The 24,765-nt window shown below is 37.0% G+C and overlaps 1 protein-coding gene across 4 annotated transcripts in view; it reads left to right on the top strand.

Moving 5' to 3' along the window:
* The first annotated feature begins 17,969 nt into the window (after positions 1-17,969).
* Positions 17,970-24,765, top strand: part of LOC142338394 (sodium-coupled neutral amino acid transporter 7-like) — a 39,094-nt gene continuing 32,298 nt past the window's right edge. Inside the window, exons 1-5 of one of the 4 annotated variants that reach the window (XM_075388149.1) lie at positions 17,970-18,265; positions 19,054-19,203; positions 22,302-22,433; positions 23,519-23,671; positions 24,055-24,275. In XM_075388149.1, the coding sequence (XP_075244264.1) occupies positions 19,065-19,203; positions 22,302-22,433; positions 23,519-23,671; positions 24,055-24,275 (645 nt within the window). In that variant the 5' untranslated portion in view covers positions 17,970-18,265; positions 19,054-19,064. Of the gene's footprint in view, positions 18,266-19,045; positions 19,208-22,275; positions 22,434-23,518; positions 23,672-24,054; positions 24,276-24,765 lie in introns of those variants that run through there. The other 3 variants (XM_075388147.1, XM_075388148.1, XM_075388150.1) reach the window with 3 other exon arrangements.

Genomic DNA, 24,765 nt, shown 5'->3' with positions numbered 1-24,765 from the left:
TTCAATATTAGGCATTTGACATTTATTTTGTGTATTTATTTATTTAGAACTTCAGAATCGAGCGATAATTTGACGGTTTTATCTCTTTTGAGAATTATACTAATTGGAAATAAGTTTTTTCTGATCAAATATTTAATCTTATTATGTGTTTTTCCTCTAACAATTTCTGTATTAACTAAATGTTGAAGATTCTTTGGAACTCGTCTCCCTTTTCGATGAGTAGGTGTGAAGTTTTTATGAAATATAGATTTAACTGTGTGTTTGTGAGATTTGCCGATTCTGGAGATGAGACTTGGAAATTCAAGGGTTATTTGCTTCTTGATTAAGCATTGGTTTTAGTCAACGTTCAGTACTTTTTTTACTGAGCCAGGTCAAGTCCAAATTGCGAAAAAAGATCGCGGCCAATTATTGGTCGGTGACCGTCCTCAACGACAGTGACATTTACGTTTGCAGCTATCCAAAGGTTACCTTTGACTGTAGTATTGATAACAACAATTGCCTTGATTAGTTCGTATGAAAATGTTTTAAGGTGTTAAAATTCCGGTGTTGAAGTCCATGAACTTTCTCTGCTTTGCATTACCACCACGCTTGCAAGGCTTTTGCTATTTTTGGTGCAAAAGCTCCCCGAATCCACAAATTTCTTTGTTTCTATGTTTGCGAATTGAATCTGCATGTTGATCAACTTTGCTTCTCTAAGGCTTTCAGTATCCGAGATAACAGCCAGACAGTTGTCTTCAAAGTTTTCGTAGTCCAAATCATAGTTTGCATCATATATGTAACGTTGTCGTATCAAAAAATCTCTTTGATTAACCTGTTCTTCCGTCGTTGCAGATGTGCGAATTGATGCAGCTTCTGACTATACATCGTCGTCATTATTAACTCTTGGCTTTGGTTTAATTGATTCTTTGGCTTTTGGCAAACTATCGCGAAATGGCTTCGTTTTTTTGCAATTTTTGCAGTTTGTGCCCCGTGCTGGGCAATTTTGACGATGACTAGATTTCCAAGCATATCCGCAATTTCGACAAATCGTAGGTTTGAAGCTATTAGTTGTTTGTATGGGTCGAGTCCATGAAGTTTGAAGGCTAATAATCGATGCATTTGCAAATTGATTGGAGACAGTTCCCGATATTTTCAGTTGATTTTAAATGTTATTTCAATGTTAATTGCTAATTCCAAAGCTTTCCTTGGCGTCCTTGTCTCTTTTAGAAGCTCTCGTTGTATCTCTCCGTCTTTCTTTTTAGCAATAAAAACATCGCGAATTATAGATTACTCATGACTGTCGAGATCACAGTTTGGGGAAAGTTTCCGGAGGCATACATAAAACTTTTCTACCGGCTCTCCCTAGAGTTGTTTTTGTGTGAGAAATGTACATTGATCGAAAGTAGTAATCTTTCGTTTTGTGAAGACATTGTCTAAGCTATCCTAGAGATCCTTCATGGAAATTCAATCGATCTGCACTGTAGGCTCTTGGGCTCCAAAAATCCGTTGGTCGTCCGTGCCGAGACTAAGGTATGTAGGCGATACAGCTTTGTTTGAGAAAAAATTGCATAGTCTATCGCCACAAAGAATTCCCGCTGCTTCGATCTTTTGGCAATTTTTGAGCCAAGCATTTTTGAGTTGCTCATTTTGTCCTCTTCGATCTCTTGAATTTTGGGCTGTACTATTGTCCACATTTTTTCGTAAATTGGCTCAGGAGGGAATATGACATTTTCAGAGGGCGTTTCTCGTAAAATGTCAAATGAGACGCTTTCTTTTGCTAGTATTGCCAGCTTCAGAATGATCCCTCATCGTTCCTACGTCAATGGGGGTTCTAGTGTTTGTCGTTCCCAGAATGCTTCTATCCCGAGGAGGTCTCGTTCTTTAGGTGCGGACAGCGCTCTGTGATATCTTAGACCGTAAGATATACAAATGAAGAGCGGTTGCTTCTCCAAGTGTATGCTCTTGAATGCGAGACACAAATCCACTACAATCTACCTAGCTTGTAAATGTAGCTATCAAACTTGATGGAATTGTAATACGAACCCCAGTCTATTCTCTATATAGGGAATACCGACGCCGACGCACTTCCACTAACTTCTATTCTGAGTTCAAAACAGGAGGTTTTGATAGGCAACTGAAATTAGGAATGAAATGAGAAGAAGTGAGATTATCTAGATTCTTAAAATGGGTAGTATGAACAAATGTGAATGAGCGAATTTTAGTCGGAGCTTAAACTTAAATGGGCGAATGGTTCAAAGTCAATAGATGAACATATCAAGTTTGTGAAGTTGAACAATTTAGTACATAATTTATGATTTGCTTTAGGGTTATGTCACAGGGGACATGAAAGCACATTGCTGAGACAAACATCTCCGAAGGAAGGTTTTTAATCTAGGGTTTTGAAGTGATCGGCAACCTTCGTCCTGTGCCCCTTTGTAATTGCTATCCGCTAAGCTGGGGTTAGTTAGTTTAGCAAATATATTAGTTAATAATAATAGTTAGTATTATTCTCTTAGCAAACAACCTTGTAATCAAAACAATGTCTGCTTGGAATTCCGGCCTGTCTTATACACATCAGCGCAGGCAAGGGCCTTAGATGAAAGTGTCGAGGCAGAGCATGAAACAGCGCACTTGAGAAAAAAGGAGAAAATTCTTTGTCTAAGCAACCTGTTGTTGCAAAAGAGGCTCTTGTATTCATGTCTTATTGACTGCTATCTATGGGAAATGTCTCCAATGACCAAATTCTTAGTGACTCGATGATCGACAAAGTAACGAAATTGAAATCGAGAAGAATAGACGAAGTTTTAGTTCAGCAATAATTAGGCTGAACTCCAAGTATAGTCTCTTGCGCACTCTAATCATCCTGAAACCCCTGATAGTAGGCAACATACGCATGGCTAGTACAGTAGAGATGTGAGGTAGCTTGGGATGATTGCTACAATGCATTAAATGAAAACTGATCAGAAGAGGAAGAGATAACTGTTTGCAATCCTTGCACACAAATAGTATCTGAAATGCATGCAAGTCTTCAATTAGGAGATACTGTATGAGGTCCAAACAAGTCAGAAGTAGTGATAATCACAGAATTTTACTCAGAGAGAAAAATTGCAACTTTGACTGCACAGTTAAAAAAAAAACTAAGAGTGGTTACACTAAAAGCCTAGTTCCGACAACACTCTGCCCTGTCCCAAATAAATTTTTTATGGAGACGTTAAGCCATGTGACACAACTTTTCTAAGAACTAGACCCCAGATGGTCTTTGCACCGATGCTTTGTTCTTCATGGCTGGATATTCTTTACTCTTATGTCTAATGACTAAATACCTGAGGCTCCGACCAAGCGGGATGTGCACATCATGATTTTGGTCTTAATTATGTTCGGCCTATCAAAGTTTTTTGTTTTTGATGACTTTATTGGCTAGAGTTTTTGTTCTTCACGATTTTTCTCGATTTAACTCAAATTCAATGGTTCAAATTTTCAAGGATTTTTATTGTTAACTTAATAAAGTCAAAAGGATTTTGAACATAATTGTGGCAAAAAACTCATCTTTCAAACATTTCTCCACTTTTCACGCAACAAGTATATCTGTGTTAAGTCTAAGCTTACAGTTAAACCAATTCCCTTATACACATCAAGTCATGAAATTGAAACATTTTAATCAACATCAGTTTTTTAAAATATTATGTTTTCTTTGTATAAAAAAATCATTGTTAAAGTGGAAATCAACACCCTGCAACTGAACATGAACGAAATGAGCAGCAGTTGTTGGAATAGAAAATCAAAATCGTCTCTCACGAAATCATTTCGCAAACGTTCAACAGAAGAATCTGTCCTCAAACACTTTAGCTTCTGATAATAGGCGTCTGGGAAAGCAAGCTTCTGATCGTTTCACGAAATGTGTAAGTATGAATCAGCAGAACGCATCGCAAAGCCTGTAATTTACGAAACTTCGTTCCATCCCAGGGCCGTTAAGGGTGTGTGTGTGTGAGTTTTTGTGTGTTACTAGCAGTTTTTATTAGATGATTTCAATCAAGGTTATTTTATAATCAAGCCATTCTAACCAAAGAGAGATGAAGAACATTTCAGAAATCAAGTCCGACCATTGTAGGAGTTCCAAAGACTGCTCAGAGTGCCCGATAACGTTATGTCGAAAACGAATAAATGCTTTTAATGGAAGTAAGTCTTTTATGTAAATCCTATTTGAAATTTACTTTGGACATTGAGGAATCAGGAAAAGAACTGAGTACATTTGCTACTGAAAACAAACGAGAGTCTTGTTTTTGAGTTTGTCAGTCCTAGTTTTGAAGAACTAATGATCTATTAGAGTGAAAACAAAGCTCCATTTGACAATTCATAGTATTTATAGAACTTGGTGATTTTAAACCGAAACCTACCAGCACGAAATATTAACCTTTCTTTCAGGATTCCTAAGAAATTCTAATATAGATATTTCACTCTCTTGCGACCTAAAACTAATCTTTCACATGTTTCCCCTTTTTAAGGCAACAGATGGATCTGTGTTAAGTCTAAGCTAACAGTCAAACCCAATCCCTTGTGCACACAAAGTCATAAAAAGAATCCATTTTCTATTCCTCGTCAGTTTTTGAATAATAGTATTGATAAAGTGTTTTCAGTGTTTAACGATATCAAAGTTAAAATGGAAATCAACACATCTATACTTAGCAGCAACTGTTGTAACCGGAAATCAAATCTGTGTCACAAGAAGCCAATTTGCAAAAGTTGCGAAGAACAATCTGTCCGAAAATAGTGTAGCTTCTGATACTATCTGTTTGGGAAAGGAAGCTCGTGGTCGTTTCCTGAAAAATGTAATCAATGAATGTAGTTTGAATCAACAGACTGCATCGCAAAGCTTGTGATTTACGAAAATTTGTTCCATCCCATGGAAGTTCTTGAATTTGACCATAAGGGTGTGTCTGTGGGTTTCTGTGTGTGTGAGAGAGTGCGTTTGAACATATATATATATATATATATATATATATATATATATATATATATATATATATATATATATATATATGTGTGTGTGTGTGGGTAAAAGTTTTTTTAAGATGATTTCAATTGAGGTTGCTTTACAATCAAGCCATTCAGAATGAAGACAGAGGAAGAAAACTTCAGAAAGCAGTCCTACCAAAGACTTCGCACAGAGTCCGAAGACCTTATATAAATACGTCGAGAAAAGAAAGATTGCATTTAACTGGTTGTGTCGTACTCTACTTATTTAGAGTAGCTATTCGCGATGCGAGTACGCTTAGATTTGTTTGGACTGTGATTCGCGCGAGATCATGGTTTGAGTATTTAACGCCTACTCGCGGAGCGGGATTTTCAAAGAGAATTGTTTAACTGAATTTAAATTGCGAAGTTAAGAGAATGAATAAAATTTTAATCAACAAATCGTGAAGGCGTGATCAGACATGTCTGATCACGAAGAGGGAAACCAAGAAGGAAATGACAAACAGATCACGAGGTACTAAATGAACAAGTAGTGAACAGTTATGAAGGGCAAATAAAAGAACTAATTTAAGACATCGTAGGAATTATAAACGGCATCAAATAAATTACCAAGGATGATATTCTTGGGTATCACATACCCCTTACATCAACAAAGAAAATTGTTACCATAACAATTTTCGAATGTATAAAATTAATAACAATATTTACCAATTAGAACTTGGTCCCCGGTTAAATAAATAATAACAATATATGTACTGGTTATCATAGCTAAAAATAAATACTATTAAATTATAAGTGTCTTAATCAACACAGTTTTTGAGAAATTCAGTTTCTAATTGTCCCATTCGTTCAAATTGTGTCGTTCGGCTTCAAAAACAGTCATTGAATGGGCTAGCGTTGCGGTATCGATTTCGAGAAGAGAAAGATCTCGCGTGGCGAGTGGCGAAACCTCTCCAATTACTGGGGAGATTTTGGTCTCTGCAGGCTGTTGTTCCGAAATAATTTGAACCGTTTCCACAATGGACTCGGGTGGAAGCTGGTAATTTTCAACATCAACCGCTCGTCGAGGTTGTTTGGGTGGCGCTGCGATTGTTGAGTCAGGAGATGGGCTATTAAAGCCGTAGTTAGATGTGCTTCGCCGATTGCGGTCTGATGATCTTTGTGGTCGTTTCGCTGCGGCAGATGTATTTGCGGAGGAAGTTGTTGGCTCGTCGCTATGCGAAACAGTGCTGGCTTCTGGCTGCTGATATCGGATGGCTAGAAAGTTCGGAATTTTGGGGACTCGACCGCGCATCGCGCGTGAAAGGTTCGATTTTGAGGAGGATACCCCGCTGCCCGGATCACGCTTACGATGTTTCATTTTCTTATCCCCCTTTTGTTTCTTTGCAATCTCTTTCACGTGACTCTGAATTAGTTCCTCCACCAGTTTTTCTCCCGATGTCGGTCCCCTGCGATCCGCGTGTGCTTTTAACGGGGTTTGCCACTCCAATTGCGTCCCGAATTTCGCAATATTGCTGTTCCTGGCCGTTACTACAGGTTTTCCGGGTTCTTTGACTGTAGAAGTCGTCGGGCTAACTTTCAGGATATGGGGGCCAGGCGCGAGTACTTCTTATAACCCCTCCATGTTTTTCTTCGATCGTCGCTTTCCATGGATTTTCCGGGCTAGTTTAAGTTCCACCGCTCGTTCTTTGAGGGGAATTGGGCGAGTGGCCGTCGTTAGCAGGAAACGTGATTCGCCGTCCGTGGTGGCCCGCTCTCTTGCTTACGCCTCTTGCGTCGCTCGTGACATCCCGACTTCAACCTCTATGTCACTGCGGTACCCGTTCACCCACTTTTCATCTGGAAGGGTTTCTTCCGGCATCACTATGTTTTCATCTAAATAGTAGTTTACAATGTTTTCATATGTGAGATTTGACAATTTAGGCGTTGTCGATATCATGCTCAGCGGGGTATAAGGTCTCCTCCAAAGTGTGCTTCTAAAGGCGAGATCTTTGTTGTTCTTTGTTTACATATTCGCAATTGGTGTTTTATTATCTTTAATGCATGCTTTACATGAAAAGCGTTAGCAGACAGTTTTTCCTCTTTAATACATGCAAGTTTATTTTTAATCGTTTGAATAAGTCTTTCTACTAGTCCAATATCACGATGATCATTAACTGGAGCTTCAATTATGTCGTTATTATTTTTGTTACAAAAGGTCTTCAATTGATTGCCAACCAAACATTTTGCTTGGTCCAGTCGAATAGATCGTGGAATTCCGTGATTTTCAATATACATGTCCAAAAGTTTTAGAACATTGTGTCCGTTAGCCTTGTCATAAATACATGTAGTAGGGTAATTAGAAAAACGGTCAATAGCTGCTAAGAAGTAAATTTTAATACCCTTTTCATCAAAAATTAGACATCCAAAATCAATTTGAATTTCTTGATTTGGTTAAATGCACGGTGTGTGAGGATTAAATTGCTTAGCGGGAATAACAGATTTAAGATTCTTACTAATCACCGTGCAGAGCGTGCATTCTGTAGCTTTAACGATAAGCTCGCGATGCATGTTTGGCCACCAGCTGTGCGTGGCCATGCATATCATACCCCATGTGCCCGGGTGATTGGATTGTATGTCGTCAGTCATCGCCTCTCGCAGAACGTTCGGTATGGCGACCTTTTCATCGATACATACACATCCGGGACGTACATGGAGATCCCTCCAATATGATTGTATGTATGGGTTCAGGGCTTTGGGGCGACTTTCATTGTTAGTTAGGATGCAGTCCCGGACCTCTTTTAATACTGCGTCCTTGCTGGTCAGTTACGCAATTAGAGATTTATTAAAAATCTTTGATACGATGTGTTCAAATATGGGTACATGTGGGCTGGGTGTGAGAGGGGTACTTGCGTTGGATGAGTGAGCCAGAGATGTTGGCGTTGTTATTGGTGGGGAACTTGCTGCGCGGGTTTTGTTTGAACGTTCTTGTCGCTGACTTGCGGTGCGGGAATTGCCTGGCGAATTAGAACGCTGACTTGCGGGGCAAGTTGCGTTTTGATTAGATGACTGCTGATTCGAGGTGCGAGAGGCGTTGTTAATACGAACGCGAGTGATGCGCTTTTTAGAAGGCATTATGTTACTGATTTTGTTTATGTAGTTTATGGGGATAATGAATTTTTTGAATTGAAATTGTACGACTGAATTGTAGGATGACTAGAGGCAAAAAGCACTGATTTTATTTTTGGGCGATGACTGTTAAAGATATTCGAGGAATTTCTCCTAATTGGCGGGATTTTAGATTGAATAATTTGAGGCTCGCGCGGCGCGAGAGCTATATCATTCCGAATTTGGAATAATTGTTTACGCTTACTGGTATTTTGCTGAGCGAGAGAAGTGTTAAATGTATTTTGCGACGCGGTGTCTACATATTTTAAATTGTTTAAATTACAAGTAGTATTTGAGGCTAACTTTCGCGGAGCAGGGGAATTATAAAAAACATGTTTGTATACCCGTACCGCGTGTGTGTTAATTTAGTTTATCGCCTTATTGTTGGCCGCAATTCTAGGTGTGATTTGTAATGCGGGATCGTGTACCCCAATTTTAGGTGTGATTTGTATTGCGTGATTGTGTGCCTCAATTTTAGGTGTGATTTGTAATGTGGGGTTGTGTGCTATTAATAATTGGTGTAAATGAGATGCAGGTTTTGTGTTATTTAATTCCAATGATTTAATAGATGTAGAAATTAACTTTTTTTGCTACAATGAATTCCTCATCATACGCAGAGACTTTTTTAGCTTTTTGAGACGGGTGTCTTGAAATATAGTCAACTAAACCCATTTTCGCCCCGGGAAGATGTTCTGTGTCGAATTGAAATGGGAGTAGACGATCAATCCAGCCGGTTAATCTGCTGTTGTATGATTTATTTCTTCCATACAAGTAATTTTTAAAATATTCAGTTGACCAAACTACACCCAGAATTTCAAGTTCGTTTACGCTATTACGTTCTTCGCAAGAAATTAAAACCGAGACGTAAATGCGATTTGTTTCCAACCATGAACTGTCAATTGTTCAAATGCTGCCCCGAGAACGAAAAGAGACGCATCGCATTTTACGCGTGTTTCGAGTTGCGGGTTATAGTGGCTATTTGCGGTTGCGTTCGCGATGCAATTTTTCATTTCATGGAAACAATTCTCATGTTCCTCTGTCCAGATAAATTTTGATGTCTTTTTCAGCAATGGGCGGAGGGGATGACTAATTTGTGCAAGATTAGGAATAAATTTCCCAATGTAATGAACCGACCCCAGAAAAGAGCGGAGTTTCTTTACAGTTTTCGGAGCTTCAAAAGCTAAGATTGCAGCTGTTTTACTTTCGAGGGGCGAGATACCCAATTGTGAGATATTTTATCCTAGCCAATCAATTTCTAACTTTCCAAAATGACATTTCGGAAGATTTATCCTAAGATTTTCATCATCTAAACGTTTAAGAAAGTTCATTACATAACTTTTATGTTCTTCCAAAGATCTTTTGCTAGCGATCAAAATGACGTCTTAAAAACAATATGTATTTTGTAGACCAATTAGAATGTAGTCCATAGCTTTTTGAAATTCTGCTGGCATGTCTGTGAGCTCGTAAAATCCTGTTCAAAATCTGTAAAGGCCGGTCATTTCACCACTAATGATGTTAAAGTTGCAATAATTAGCCGTATTTTTATCTAAATTTAATTGACTCTAAGCGTACTTCAAATCAATTGCAAAAAAGTACGTTGTAATTTGCGACGCGGGAGCACTACTTTGCTGGGAGATGGATTCGATTAGCGTATCAATATTTGGTATCTGATATTTATTCTTGTGAATGGCTTTGTTTAATACTTTTGAATCCAGTGCAAGCTTTATTCGTTTTATCTTTCTTTACAGTGACGACTATTGGTAAATGAAGTATTTATCAGGGCAATATGAAAATTTTATGATATGTTTTTCGTCTAACAATTTTTTAAGTTCGATATTGACTTTTTCTTGCAAATTAATTGGAATACATCTACATTTTTTGTGTCTAGGTTGGAAATCTTTGTAAAACTTGGATTTTGCCACATGATTTTTTGATCTTCCGATACGCGATATCAATTCAAGAAAAGTTTTGCGATTTGTTGCTTGAATTCTGGAGATAAAATGTTGTTGACACGATTACCTTTTTGAGATGTAGATTGAGTCACTGCTAGTCCAAGTTGGTCAAACAAGTCACGGCCAATTAGGGACTCTAGTCCGTCAGCTACAACTGTGAATGGCGCTGAATCACAAGTCGAACCCTTACTTCTTATTAGAGATTGTACCTTTCCTTCGACCTGGATTGGTTCATTCGAGAAGGTCCGAAGTTGTGGAGACACCTTTTTGCTGATCCAGAAAGCGCGAGGACTGCTTTGTACCACTCGCGATGCGAGTGAACGGTTGAGAATACTGCATGCGCTACCGGAGTCCACGAGTAGTGTAGTGTTAATATTGCCAATCTTGATAGGCATGTTGAGGGGTTCTACTTTCTCTACTGCATTCTCGATCACCGCAACCGTATTGTCTTCTCCGCCACTGTAATCCGAATCGTAGAGCTTGGCTGGTTGTAGGAAATTCACTGAGTCCTCAGGATGCAGTTCTTCTTCCACAACGCTTATCATCTTTTTCTTAGAATTCTGTGGTTTCACAGTTCTTTGTCTCTGCAAACTTTTCGCGAAATGGTTGAGAAGACCACAATTGTTGCAGGTTTTACCTTTTGCGATACATTTATCGCGATGATTCGGTAGCCAAAGTAATCCGCAGTTTGAACAGTAGAGTGTGGAACGGTTGTTTTGTCTCGGAGCATTATTCATATTTTGCCAATTCGGGGTTCGATGGTTATTGGCTAATTGAACTGCGTTGACGTTGGCCGGAATGACAATTTTGTTGTGCTGTTGAATTTGATGTTGGTTTCGCATCCCAAGTTCCATGTTAATTGCTAGCTCTAATGCCTGACGCGGTTCAACAGTTTGTTTAAGGAGCTCCTTTTGGATTTTGGGGTCCATCAGATTAGTGATGAAGACGTCGCGTATCAGGGTCTCTTCATTGTTCTCAAAGTTGCAGTTCTCTGCCAATTCCTTTTACTTTCCATAAAAATGTTTTACTGTTTCTCCCCGAAGCTGTTTCGTTATCAAGAAAACATGACGATAGAAAGTTATGTTGCGAGGACGGATGAATGCCTCTTCCACGATCTTCCAGAAGTCTACAGTAGCGAGGGTATCGATCATGATATGCGGGTTCTTGCAATTAAGGATGCGGCGACCTTCTACCCCGATGCTTAGGTAGAGTAGAAATACGGTTTTGCGATACGACAATGGCCACGGTTTGTCACCACACATAATACGGACTTCAATTAGCCGTTGGCATTTGTTTTGCCAGTTCATTTTCTGCTGCGCGTTGCGGGCGTTCCTCTCTCTCTCTCTCTCTCTCTCTCTCTCTCTCTGATTGCGCAGAAGCACCAACTATTATTTCTTCGTATATTGGTTCGAGGGGAAGTTCCACCATCTCGGGTTTGGGTCCAAGTAGTGTATCGAGAATAATATTCTCTTCTGCCAACAGTGCCAACTTATATTGCACTCTCCATTTCTCGCAGAATGAGTTTTTTCGAACTGTGTAATTTGTTGAAAACAGATCAAATAAATATGTCGATCGCTTCTTGGTCTGATTCCGAATAATTAAAAATGCGCAGTTTCCTTCTGCGATATTCCAGAACTGGTTCTCTCATAATGGTTTGGCTGCTCCGAGATCACTGTGAAATGTGAGAGAGCCTCCGTAGATATTTAAGTCAACGTTTTCAAAGGTTATATGAATTGACAGTTGTTGATTGTTTCATTTGTGATAATTAGATTGATAATAGCTTGAGCAAAACAAAATGCTTGAAGAAAAAAAAACTTATACGGATACTCCAGTTTCCATGTTTTTCTTCTCTTCTTCAAATTTAAATTAAATATGGAACTCTCTCAAATTAACTTTTCACCATTCATTGTTTCCTAGTGAGTGAAGTCATTCCAATAAATTATTCCATTTTTGAATTGACGAACAAAGAAGTTCATGCCATGTGTTGTTTTTAAGCTTTGCTCAATTTTAAATTGTTTCTTTTAGAAATTCGGATAAAAGGGGTCTGCAGTTTTCAGATAAGCTGTTGAAATTGTCAAAAATATTCCTTTAGATGGTACCATAAAGGCAATTTGTTTTTCGAAGTTTAGCTATACCATAGTCATTTTATAAAACTTTTTTGAAATTTTAGTATTACCGTTAACATCATACTAAAAACACGAAAAGTATAAATAACATGAACATAAACAATATGCGTTTTTAATGCAAAATGTAACCATTCTTTCAGATGCCAAACCTAAATACCAGACCAATCGGCCAGTGACGAATAATGCATGTAATGAAAAAGCGTACAAGATCTGCCGCGTAAAAGTTCTATTAGTTATTAGTCAAAATCTTATTATTGAAAACTTCAATTTAATAGCATATAGTTTCTCAAATCCCAATTTTAAAGAACGAAAATTTTTGTAAGCTCCTAAATTGCGAGCTTCTCGTGTACTAAAAAAGAAATATTTCCTTCTTTTTGTTTTTTAAAAAGCATCATTCATCAGCTTTCTGGCAATAACCTTCGTTATTTGTTTAAAGATATTCGATGCTTTGGGTTCGCTTTAATTTGATTCAAAAATGCATTAAATGTTTGTTTTGACAATATGCAATTATTGAATGTGCTTAGTCACTTGATATTAATCGATTGCAGACAGGTGAAGCTTCTGGTTATAATATGCAAAGTTACACCTTAATTTGCTCTTATTGGAGTTTTGCCATATTTTGAAGCAATAGTATCATCCCTCCAGGATTAGGTCCGTGCATGAATCGGGTACGTCTAGTTCATAACTGTTTGGGTCGATGACCTATTCCCGCCCGGGATCTAGCTATAGTTTTAATGTAGAACTCGTTCATGCTTATAAAAACATAAAGTCTAGCTAAAGTCTTTTCTTAGCTGAAATGAGTCGAGTACGGTCTTTTCACATTTTGGTCAATCATTGTCTTTTCATAAGCCGAGGTCTATATCTGGGGACTATGCGAACATTTGCACATTTTACTGATAAAGCTGCAACGTTCAAAAATTAAACACTTGAGTTGAGAAGTATTTTTGCTTACCAACATTTGTTATTTGGCAATTGAGGTTAATTTTTTCTTTTTTTATAAGGATGGACATGAAATTTTCCACTGATCTCCGCTCCAAGAAATCATTTTTTTGAGCCTTGAGGGAATTCGAAAACATCTTTGCGACAAATTACTGAAAACTTCAATGTGAAAAACAAAACAAATTGCCAAAATAATGAAGTAGTGCGTTTTCAAAGGTTGATTTTTGGTGTTCTTATGAAGAGCAAAAAATTATATTGCACAATTTATCCCGGAAAGCGAGACTTTTCAATTTTCTTTTCATTTACATAAGCAGTAAGGGGTTCTTAACAAGTTATTAGAAAATTATAAAAAGAATCCTAAAAGATAATACAAAAATGTGTAATTTTGTGGTTCATCATTCAGTCATCTAGTTTTGATCACAATGGATAACACAGAAAACAATTCCTATGAGATCCAGGAGATGAACGAATCCGGAGAACATAGTCACAGTGGCAGCCGAGTCCATGCTGACAGCTTCTTGGGAGAAGAGGGTGGTATTTCTGACGCAGAGAAGCCAAAAGTTACCAGAACTCTAATTCTGACCTCATAATTTTATTAAGTTGTATTTTATTAATTGCTCTCAAACGAAGTTTGTAGCAATTATAATAGTCCTGCCCCCCCCCCAACTTTTGCCCCTACCCCCACCGTGCTTTTGCCCCCCACCCAACTGTTGCCCACCCCCTCTCCATTAGCCCCCGGGCACCCCATGTTATAAAGAAAACATGACGATCAAAAGTTATGTTGCGAGGAAGGATGAATGCCTCTTCCACGATCTTCCAGAAGTCTACAGTAGCGAGGGTATCGATCATGATATGCGGGTTCTTGCAATTAAGGATTCGGCGACCTTCTACCCCGATGCTTAGGTAGAGTAGAAATACGGTTTTGCGATACGCCAATGGCCACGGTTTGTCACCACACATAATACGGACTTCAATTAGCCGTTGGCATTTGTTTTGCCAGTTCATTTTCTGCTGCGCGTTGCGGGCGTTCCTCTCTCTCTCTCTCTCTCTCTCTCTCTCTCTCTCTCTGATTGAGCGGAAGCACCAACTATTATTTCTTCGTATATTGGTTCGAGGGGAAGTTCCACCATCTCGGGTTTGGGTCCAAGTAGTGTATCGAGAATAATATTCTCTTCTGCCAACAGTGCCAACTTACATTGCACTCTCCATTTCTCGCAGAATGAGTTTTTTTTGAACTGTGTAATCTGTTGAAAACAAATCAAATAAATATGTCGATCGCTTCTTGGTCTGATTTCGAATAATTAAAAATGCGCAGTTTCCTTCTGCGATATTCCAGTACTGGTTCTCTCATAATGGTTTGGCTGCTCCGAGTTCACTGTGAAATGTGAGAGAGCCTCCGTAGATATATAAGTCAACGTTTTCAAAGGTTATATGAATTGACAGTTGTTGATTGTTTCATTTGTGATGATTAGATTGATAATAGCTTGAGCAAAACAAAATGCTTGAAGAAAAAAAAACTTATACGGATACTCCAGTTTCCATGTTTTTCTTCTCTTCTTCAAATTTAAATTAAATATGGAACTCTCTCAAATTAACTTTTCACCATTCATTGTTTCCTAGTGAGTGGAGTCATTCCAATAAATTATTCCATTTTCGAATTGACGAACAAAGAAGTTCATGCCATGTGTTGTTTTTAAGCTTTGCTCAATTTTAAATTGTTTCTTTTAGAAATTCGGATAAAAGGGGTCTGCAGTTTTCAGATAAGCTGTTGAAATATTCAAAAATATTCCTTTAGATGGTACCATAAAGGCAATTTGTTTTTCGAAGTTTAGCTATACCATAGTCATTTTATAAAACTTTTTTGAAATTTTAGTATTACCGTTAACATCATACTAAAAACACCAAAAGTATAAATAACATGAACATAAACAATATGCGTTTTTAATGCAAAATGTAACCATTCTTTCAGATGCCAAACTTAAATACCAGACCAATCGGCCAGTGACGAATAATGCATGTAATGAAAAAGCGTACGAGATCTGCCGCGTAAAAGTTCTATTAGTTATTAGTCAAAATCATATTATTGAAAACTTCAATTTAATAGCATATAGTTTCTCAAATCTCAATTTTAAAGAACGAAAATTTTTGTAAGCTCCTAAATTGCGAGCTTCTCGTGTACTAAAAAAGAAATATTTCCTTCTTTTTGTTTTTTAAAAGCATCATTCATCAGCTTTCTGGCAATAACCTTCGTTATTTGTTTAAAGATATTCGATGCTTTGGGTTCGCTTTAATTTGATTCAAAAATGCATTAAATGTTTGTTTTGACAATATGCAATTATTGAATGTGCTTAGTCACTTGATATTAATCGATTGCAGACAAGTTAAGCTTCTGGTTATAATATGCAAAATTACACCTTAATTTGCTCTTATTGGAGTTTTGCCATGTTTTGAAGCAATAGTATCATCCCTCCAGGATTAGGTCCGTGCATGAATCGGGTACGTCTAGTTCATAACTGTTTGGGTCGATGACCTATTCCCGCCCGGGATCTAGCTATAGTTTTAATGTAGAACTCGTTCATGCTTATAAAAACATAAAGTCTAGCTAAAGTCTTTTCTTAGCTGAAATGAGTCGAGTACGGTCTTTTCACATTTTGGTCAATCATTGTCTTTTCATAAGCCGAGGTCTAGATCTGGGGACTATGCGAACATTTGCACATTTTACTGATAAAGCTGCAACGTTCAAAAATTAAACACTTGAGTTGAGAAGTATTTTTTGCTCACCAACATTTGTTATTTGGCAATTGAGGTTAATTTTTTCTTTTTTTCTAAGGATGGACATGAAATTTTCCACTAATCTCCGCTCCAAGAAATCATTTTTTTGAGCCTTGAGGGAATTCGAAAACATCTTTGCGACAAATTACTGAAAACTTCAATGTGAAAAACAAAACAAATTGCCAAAATAATGAAGTAGTGCGTTTTCAAAGGTTGATTTTTGGTGTTCTTATGAAGAGCAAAAAATTATATTGCACAATTTATCCCGAAAAGCGAGACTTTTCAATTTTCTTTTCATTTACATAAGCAGTAAGGGGTTCTTAACAAGTTATTAGAAAATTATAAAAAGAATCCTAAAAGATAATACAAAAATGTGTAATTTTGTGGTTCATCATTGAGTCATCTAGTTTTGATCACAATGGATAACACAGAAAACAATTCTTATGAGATCCAGGAGATGAACGAATCCGGAGAACATAGTCACAGTGGCAGCCGAGTCCATGCTGACAGCTTCTTGGGAGAAGAGGGTGGTATTTCTGACGCAGAGAAGCCAAAAGGTACCAGAACTCTAATTCTGACCTCATAATTTTATTAAGTTGTATTTTATTAATTGCTCTCAAACGAAGTTTGTAGCAATTATAATAGTCCTGCCCCCCCCCCCCAACTTTTGCCCCTACCCCGACCGTGCTTTTGCCCCCCACCCAACTGTTGCCCACCCCCTCTCCATTAGCCCCCGGGCACCCCATGTTATCAAGAAAACATGACGATCGAGAGTTATGTTGCGAAGAAGGATGAATGCCTCTTCCACAATCTTCCAGAAGTCTACAGTAGCGAGGGTATCGATCGTGATATGCGGGTTCTTGCAATTAAGGATTCGGCGACCTTCTACCCCGATGCTTAGGTAGAGTAGAAATACGGTTTTGCGATACGCCAATGGCCACGGTTTGTCACCACACATAATACGGACTTCAATTAGCCGTTGGCATTTGTTTTGCCAGTTCATTTTCTGCTGCGCGTTGCGGGCGTTCCTCTCTCTCTCTCTCTCCGATTGCGCGGAAGCACCAACTATTATTTCTTCGTATATTGGTTCTAGGGGAAGTTCCACCATCTCGGGTTTGGGTCCAAGTAGTGTATCGAGAATAATATTCTCTTCTGCCAACAGTGCCAACTTATATTGCACTCTCCATTTCTCGCAGAATGAGTTTTTTTGAACTGTGTAATTTGTTGAAAACAGATCAAATAAATATGTCGATCGCTTCTTGGTCTGATTTCGAATAAATAAAAATGCGCAGTTTCCTTCTGCGATATTCCAGAACTGGTTCTCTCATAATGGTTTGGCTGCTCCGAGATCACTGTGAAATGTGAGAGAGCCTCCGTAGATATTTAAGTCAACGTTTTCAAAGGTTATATGAATTGACAGTTGTTGATTGTTTCATTTGTGATAATTAGATTGATAATAGCTTGAGCAAAACAAAATGCTTGAAGAAAAAAAAACTTATACGGATACTCCAGTTTCCATGTTTTTCTTCTCTTCTTCAAATTTAAATTAAATATGGAACTCTCTCAAATTAACTTTTCACCATTCATTGTTTCCTAGTGAGTGAAGTCATTCCAATAAATTATTCCATTTTCGAATTGACGAACAAAGAAGTTCATGCCATGTGTTGTTTTTAAGCTTTTGCTCAATTTTAAATTGTTTCTTTTAGAAATTCGGATAAAAGGGGTCTGCAGTTTTCAGATAAGCTGTTGAAATTGTCAAAAATATTCCTTTAGATGGTACCATAAAGGCAATTTGTTTTTCGAAGTTTAGCTATACCATAGTCATTTTATAAAACTTTTTTGAAATTTTAGTATTACCGTTAACATCCTACTAAAAACACGAAAAGTATAAATAACATGAACATAAACAATATGCGTTTTTAATGCAAAATGTAACCATTCTTTCAGATGCCAAACTTAAATACCAGACCAATCGGCCAGTGACGAATAATGCAAGTAATGCAAGTAATGAAAAAGCGTACAAGATCTGCCGCGTAAAAGTTCTATTAGTTATTAGTCAAAATCATATTATTGAAAACTTCAATTTAATAGCATATAGTTTCTCAAATCTCAATTTTAAAGAACGAAAATTTTTGTAAGCTCCTAAATTGCGAGCTTCTCGTGTACTAAAAAAGAAACATTTCCTTCTTTTTGTTTTTTAAAAGCATCATTCATCAGCTTTCTGGCAACAACCTTCGTTATTTGTTTAAAGATATTCGATGCTTTGGGTTCGCTTTAATTTGATTCAAAAATGCATTAAATGTTTGTTTTGACAATATGCAATTATTGAATGTGCTTAGTCACTTGATATAAATCGATTGCAGACAAGTTAAGCTTCTGGTTATAACATGCAAAATTACACCTTAATTTGCTCTTATTGGAGTTTTGCCATGTTTTGAAGCAATAGTATCATCCCTCCAGGATTAGGTCCGTGCATGAATCGGGTACGTCTAGTCCATAACTGTTTGGGTCGATGACCTATTCCCGCCCGGGATCTAGCTATAGTTTTAATGTAGAACTCGTTCATGCTTATAAAAACATAAAGTCTAGCTAAAGTCTTTTCTTAGCTGAAATGAGTCGGGTACGGTCTTTTCACATTTTGGTCAATCATTGTCTTTTCATAAGCCGAGGTCTAGATCTGGGGACTATGTGAACATTTGCAAATTTTACTGATAAAGCTGCAACGTTCAAAAATTAAACACTTGAGTCGAGAAGTATTTTTGCTCACCAACATTTGTTAGTTGGCAATTGAGGTTATTTTTTTCTTTTTTTATAAGGATGGACTGTGGAGTTTTCCACTAATCTCCGCTCCAAGAAAGATTTTTTTTGAGCCTTGCCGGAATTCGAAACCATCTTTGCGACAAATTACTGAAAACTTCAATGTGAAAAACAAAACAAATTGCCAAAATAATGAAGTAGTGCGTTTTCAAAGCTTGATTTTTGGTATTCTTATGAAGAGAAAAAAATTATATTGCACAATTTATCCCGGAAACCGATACTTTTTCCATTTTTTTTTCATTTACGTAAGCACTAAGGGGTCATAAACAAGTTAATAGAACATTATAAAAAGAATCCTAAAAGATAATACAAAAAGGTGTAATTTTGTGATTCATCATTGAGTCATCTAGTTTTGATCACAATGGATAACACAGAAAACAATTCTTATGAGATCCAGGAGATGAACGAATCCGCAGAACATAGTCACAGTGGCAGCCGAGTTCATGCTGACAGCTTCTTGGGAGAAGAGGGTGGTATTTCTGACGCAGAGAAGCCAAAAGGTACCAGAACTCTCTGACCTCATAATTTTAATAAATTGTATTTTATTAATTGCTCTCAACGAAGTTTGTAGAAATTATAATAGTCCTGCCCCCCCCCTTTGCCCCTACCCCCACCTTGCTTTTGCCCCCACCCCACTGTTGCTCACCCCCTCTCCATTAGCCCCCGGGCACCCCATCCCCCAGGCTACGTGCGAAAAGCCGATCGCTAAAAACACGCAAATTTATTTTTTTTTGCCTTTTTTGTCATTTTTTGAGTTCCTTCAGTCATAGGTGTCAAGGAACCTCCTCTGGGTTTTGTTAATAGGTTACGGCATAGTTTCTAGAGGTAACGGAATGTTTTGAACATTTTGGCAATTTTTTGACAAAAAGTGCAATATTTTCAACCTTTTTTTTCTTTATTTTTCCTTATTGAGTTCCTTCCAGACCCAGGGGTCAGAAAACCTCAGAAGAGTTTTGATAATAAGTTACTGGCAAATTTTTGTTGGCCATGGAATAGTTCTTTAATTTTTTAATGTCAGAAATGTTTGTAACTTTTTGATAAAACTTGCTTTTTTTTATTTAAAGTTTTTTTGAAGATTTTTGATTTTTTTGTGTTTTCTAAGCCTCCAGAGCCAAAGAACCTTCTTTAGGGTTTTAAAATAGGTTACTGTAACAGAACGTCTTTAAGATTTTGAAATCACGAATTTCATCATTTCTTTGACAATTTTTGCCATTTTATTCAATTTTTTTAACATTTATAGTCATTATTCTGGTTTTTTTATTGTCATTTTTTATCCTGTTCCTGAGAAAGTTGTCCATTGCCTGACTGGACCGAGACAATTCAATTGTTATATACTGGCGGATGCCATTGTTTATAAAAATTGGATCCGGATGTTAGTTTGATAAAAAATTTTAAATTAATTCACACAAACGCTTTTCTTCAAAGTCTTTACAAAAACGGATAAAACGTTTTCACCTTTCGTCACCTGCCTTATTCAAGACCTGAAACTTATGAAAAGATCTGTTAATTCCAGGTAAGGGGGAGGGGGATTAAATTACACGGTCGAGGACCCTAGTTAAAGCCTAGGTTGACTCTTTTCATAGTTCCATCCAAATTCTTTTCATACATAATCCTCCATTCAGCCGAATTTTTTTCACATACAAACCTGTTTCCATCCAAATTCTTTTCATATGCAAACCTGCGTCCACTCAAATTTTTTTCATACAAACCTTCGTACAAACAATTTCTTTGCATATACAAACCTGTGTCCATCCAAATTCTTTTCACAAACCAAATTAAATGGTGCTTTTTCGTTGTTCATAGTTACTTTTAACCTGAGTTTTGAGTACCTTGCATGTATAAATATAACATCAAATGCACCAAGTTCTGAATTAAGCTCGCTCTGCAAGTTGTGTGGAATATCTAGCCATATTACGGGTAAATAAATCCAAATTTTTTATTCAGCATTATTTTTTTTCTTTGGGTCAAGTCCGAGATGCTATCTAATTAATAATGCAATTTTGAATATTGCACAAAACTAAGATAACGGAAGCGTGACCCGAAGATTTTTCGAGTTCTCTTTTTACAGTTTACTCAATTTACTTATCACAAACGAATAAAGATATTGCTTTTGATCTGGAGATACAATTGTTTCCTACAATTGAAACGATTTAATTGAAACAATTAAATTCATAAACAATACAATTGAAACAATTGAAACGATTAAGTGGATACCAATCCAGTATACAAGAAAGAGGAACATTCACAAAATTGACCCTGTACAGTTTCCATCTTGGTACAGCACGGGAGGTGCCTACAAGTATTCTACCGTCACCAAGCAAGAATATGGAAGCAAAGCAAGTTCCACTCTTAATTAGTAGGAAAAAGAGCGTAGGAATTTATTTTTGCGGAGACCACTTTTATACACTCTTTACTCCAATCGTTACACTCTGTACTCCACTCTTAATACACTCTTAAAACTGCTTATGATTACTCTTTTTGGCCCAATTTTTACAAGGAAAAAGAGTGCAAGAGCTCTGCTCATTACTCCTATAACTTCTAAAAAAAGGAATGTGATCTAATTGTTTAGATTTGGAGATTCTTTGAGCCTTGTCGTGTGCTTAGGGCTCTACTCAATTCTCCTATAATTTTTTGGTGTCTCCGCTACTGCCGGGATGAAAAGTGATGAGCGTGACATAACCATAACATACTGGAGAGATCTCGAAAAATTGATTAAAAATTGAACTAGATATTTTTTCCGGCCTTTTTAAAATTTTTATTCAATATTAGGGCTCGTATTTCAATACGCCTGTATTCTAAAAAAATAACGGTAAAAGAGTGCAAAAAGTGAAAAAACAATATTTTTACACCGTTAATACCCCCGCTTAATAAGAGTGGACTTGCATATTCAAGTGTAATTTACTAGTGTAAACGATACAAAAAGAGTGTAACAAATAGTTTTATTGATGCAACCAAAATAGTGCAATAAAGTTTGTAATGGCGAGAACCATGAGAGTGCAAAAAGAAGTTGTAATGGTGCAATCAAAAGAGTGTAACAAATAGTTTTTATGGTGTAATCCAAAGAGTGTAAAAGTAAGTTAATCCACTCTTACTCAACTTCAAATATCAAAATTACGCTTTTAAATTACACTTTGTCCCATCTTCAGCCGGGCACTAACAGTGTAAAAATATTTTTTACTCTCTCTTCCCCCGTTGTTTTTGGGTAAAACCCTCGGCCCGGGAAGTGCTTCCTAGATTTGAACTGGTTAGTGAGAATGAACGTAATTTGATGAAATTTTTGGGTCCCTCTATTCAGTTTTTTTAACTTTACAGATTTACCTCATTTGTGAGCAATTTTTGATCTAATAACAATCACCGTCTTTTCGAAACTAATAGTTTTTTGCTCTCAAAAGCTTTTATGAGAAATATTTTATGCAAAGTAAGCCAACATGCTTATGATGTTGTTCTTCTACTGGAGAAGACGCAATCGCTCTGCACATCCAAACATTAGCAAACAGCGTTCAAAAATAGAAAAGATCAGTTCAATTACAGAACACAAAAGTTTATTTTTATTCTTGTTTCATTTTATGTACGAGTTCACCTGGCGCAGTGTTCATAGTCATGAATGCCACTTTGGGAGCGGGCATTCTATCTCTGCCCTATGCAGCCAATCAGTGTGGAGGATTACTGATATTCCTGTTGATGCAATACTCGTTCGCATTTCTAGCAGCAATGGGACTTCTCCTTCTGGGTTAGATGAAAAACTAGCTATTATAGCTAACTACGAGCAGAATGAATAGCTTCATTATTGTGTTTAGCTGGACAGGATGTTGCATTTCCACAAATTTTTGGAAAAAATGTTCAAATTGTTCAAAATTGTGTGTCCAGTTTAAATAGAAATGGTTTAACTGTTTAAGCTCATATAAAAGAGGATCAGAGCATAAGTAACAAATTTTAAGAAAAAAAAACAAATTAAATCAGAACAAACATAGGATCAGTCAGCATTACCTGGAATATCAACCCGAATACTAAAAAGGGACAATTCTGTGATGTGTTTTTGTCCGTTCCTATCTGAGGCCTTGATTTTATTAGACAACTTAAGTCGTGGGTGGGGGTTGACAATCTTGTCTTCAATTACATGGTTGAGGACCATAGGAAAATTTGCTCGAACTTTTTTTAGGTAGGGCTTATTTCTTTTCATTACAAAGACCACTTGAGCTAAATTGTTTTGAGAGTCAGACCTTATTATTCAAAGGTGTCAGAACAATTTACCCAATTCCATTTAATCCAATGCCATTATAAGCAATGCCATTTACCCAATGCCAATTTACCCAATTTGCCCAATTGCTAAATTTACCAGGACGACTATTTAGCCGACTATAAATGGCCTGTGGGACTTGATATGAAACTGTCACAAACAAACATGGAATTATATTGTCCACATGAAAATTTTAAATCATCTTTGTAATAGCGACTGATAATTTGTAAACGGCTAATTGAACGAAAAGATCAAAGAGCTTTGGGTAAAGTGGCATTGGTTAAAATGTCACGTAACCTATTCAAACGTTTTCATTTTCATTAAAAATTGTGCATAGTTAGGTTAATTAATATTTGAGCATAGGATTTCAATTTTTTTTTTAGCTCATTAACACCAGATAACAGAATTAAGACTAACAGTCAGCTTTTTGTTAATATTGATAATATTGTTATTGCTATGATAATAACGCATTATTGTGCAAAATATTTGAAAACAGTACTACTGTTTTTCTCTAATTCACCTATGACAGTTGAATTAGAAGGGTTTGGTGGATCTAGATTTTGTTTTATTTCACATAGCCAAATGTGCGGATGTGGGCAACGCGAGTGTCTATCAGGAGGTGGTTGAGACCATGACTGGTAGTGACATTTGGGTCACATTTGTCCGGATCATCATCGTCATTTATGCACTGTCCTCATGTGTGGCTCTTATGATAGTAATCGGTGACCAGGGTTAGTAAGAGATATCAGCACTTTATACTCCTATTTCCAAATTTTTCTGGAACTTTTCCGCCTACTTCTACAACAATTTTGAAAAAAATATTTTTTAGAAAACCTGACCTCAATTATAGAGTAGCAGATTTGAGCAAAAGAACATATTTTTTGTACTGCATTTTTATTATTATCAGTTTAAGATAGTACTGTACAAACATAGTACTGTTCAGATTGAAGGCACAGAAATTCAATGGTAAATCATTACTAGAGAACGAGGGGTATGATGGCTTTTTTTACTATCATCTTTATATATGAAATGAAGGTATAGCATTATTCTGCGTAAAAATGCAGAACTGAAAAACTTGGATTCCGGTCCGTAGTGTTGTAGTTTATTTTTTCAGGACAAGACATTTTCAAGTTTGTCATTGGAGAGGAAACTTTTAATGAACACAAAGAAGTATACAGGAAACTAATTTTACTGACTCTGTGCAGTTGTGTTGTCCTGCCTCTGATGATGCCAAGGTCCATATCATTTCTGGAGCTACCTAGTCTGGCTTCCTTCATAAGTGTTCTCTATGTGGTGCTAGCAGTCGCTTGTCTTTATGACGCCGACAAATTAGATGTAAGCATAACAAATTTAACAGCATTTAAGGCCACGTAACATTTTGTCCTCTATTGAATTCAATTCGAATTTGCCAGTACCTTCCACAATGGTTGTCAACAACGTGTATTTTAGACAGTAATGACAACACAGTTTGATGTAAAAGTCATTCAATTCAGAAATATTGCATATAAAGTGTAATTCAAGTTTTTTTACGCGCAGTTTATCTTCATTATGATTAGAATGAGGTCATCGAGTTCACTCAGGCTAATTTTGGGATCTTTTTCTGCTTTTCTGCTAGCACCCCCCCCCCCCCCCACCCCCCCCCCCTCATTATATAGCCGTTAAATTTGCATCCCAAAAACAGTTTTTGCGAATTGTAAGACCGATATTTGCATTTCATTGAAGCAAGAGTGTCTAGGTAGATTGAAGGCACTTTTAAAATAGTTTCCTTAAGAAGTTTTAAAAGATCAAGCCCTAGTTGTAGCCGATAACACCAAAAATGATCTGA

The sequence above is a fragment of the Convolutriloba macropyga genome, chromosome 4 (genome assembly GCF_964194025.1).
Source record: "Convolutriloba macropyga chromosome 4, txConMacr16.3, whole genome shotgun sequence".
NCBI lineage: Eukaryota > Metazoa > Xenacoelomorpha > Acoela > Convolutidae > Convolutriloba > Convolutriloba macropyga.
The sequence above is the reverse complement of the archived record's forward strand: the minus strand, read 5'-3'. Positions and strand labels throughout refer to the sequence as shown.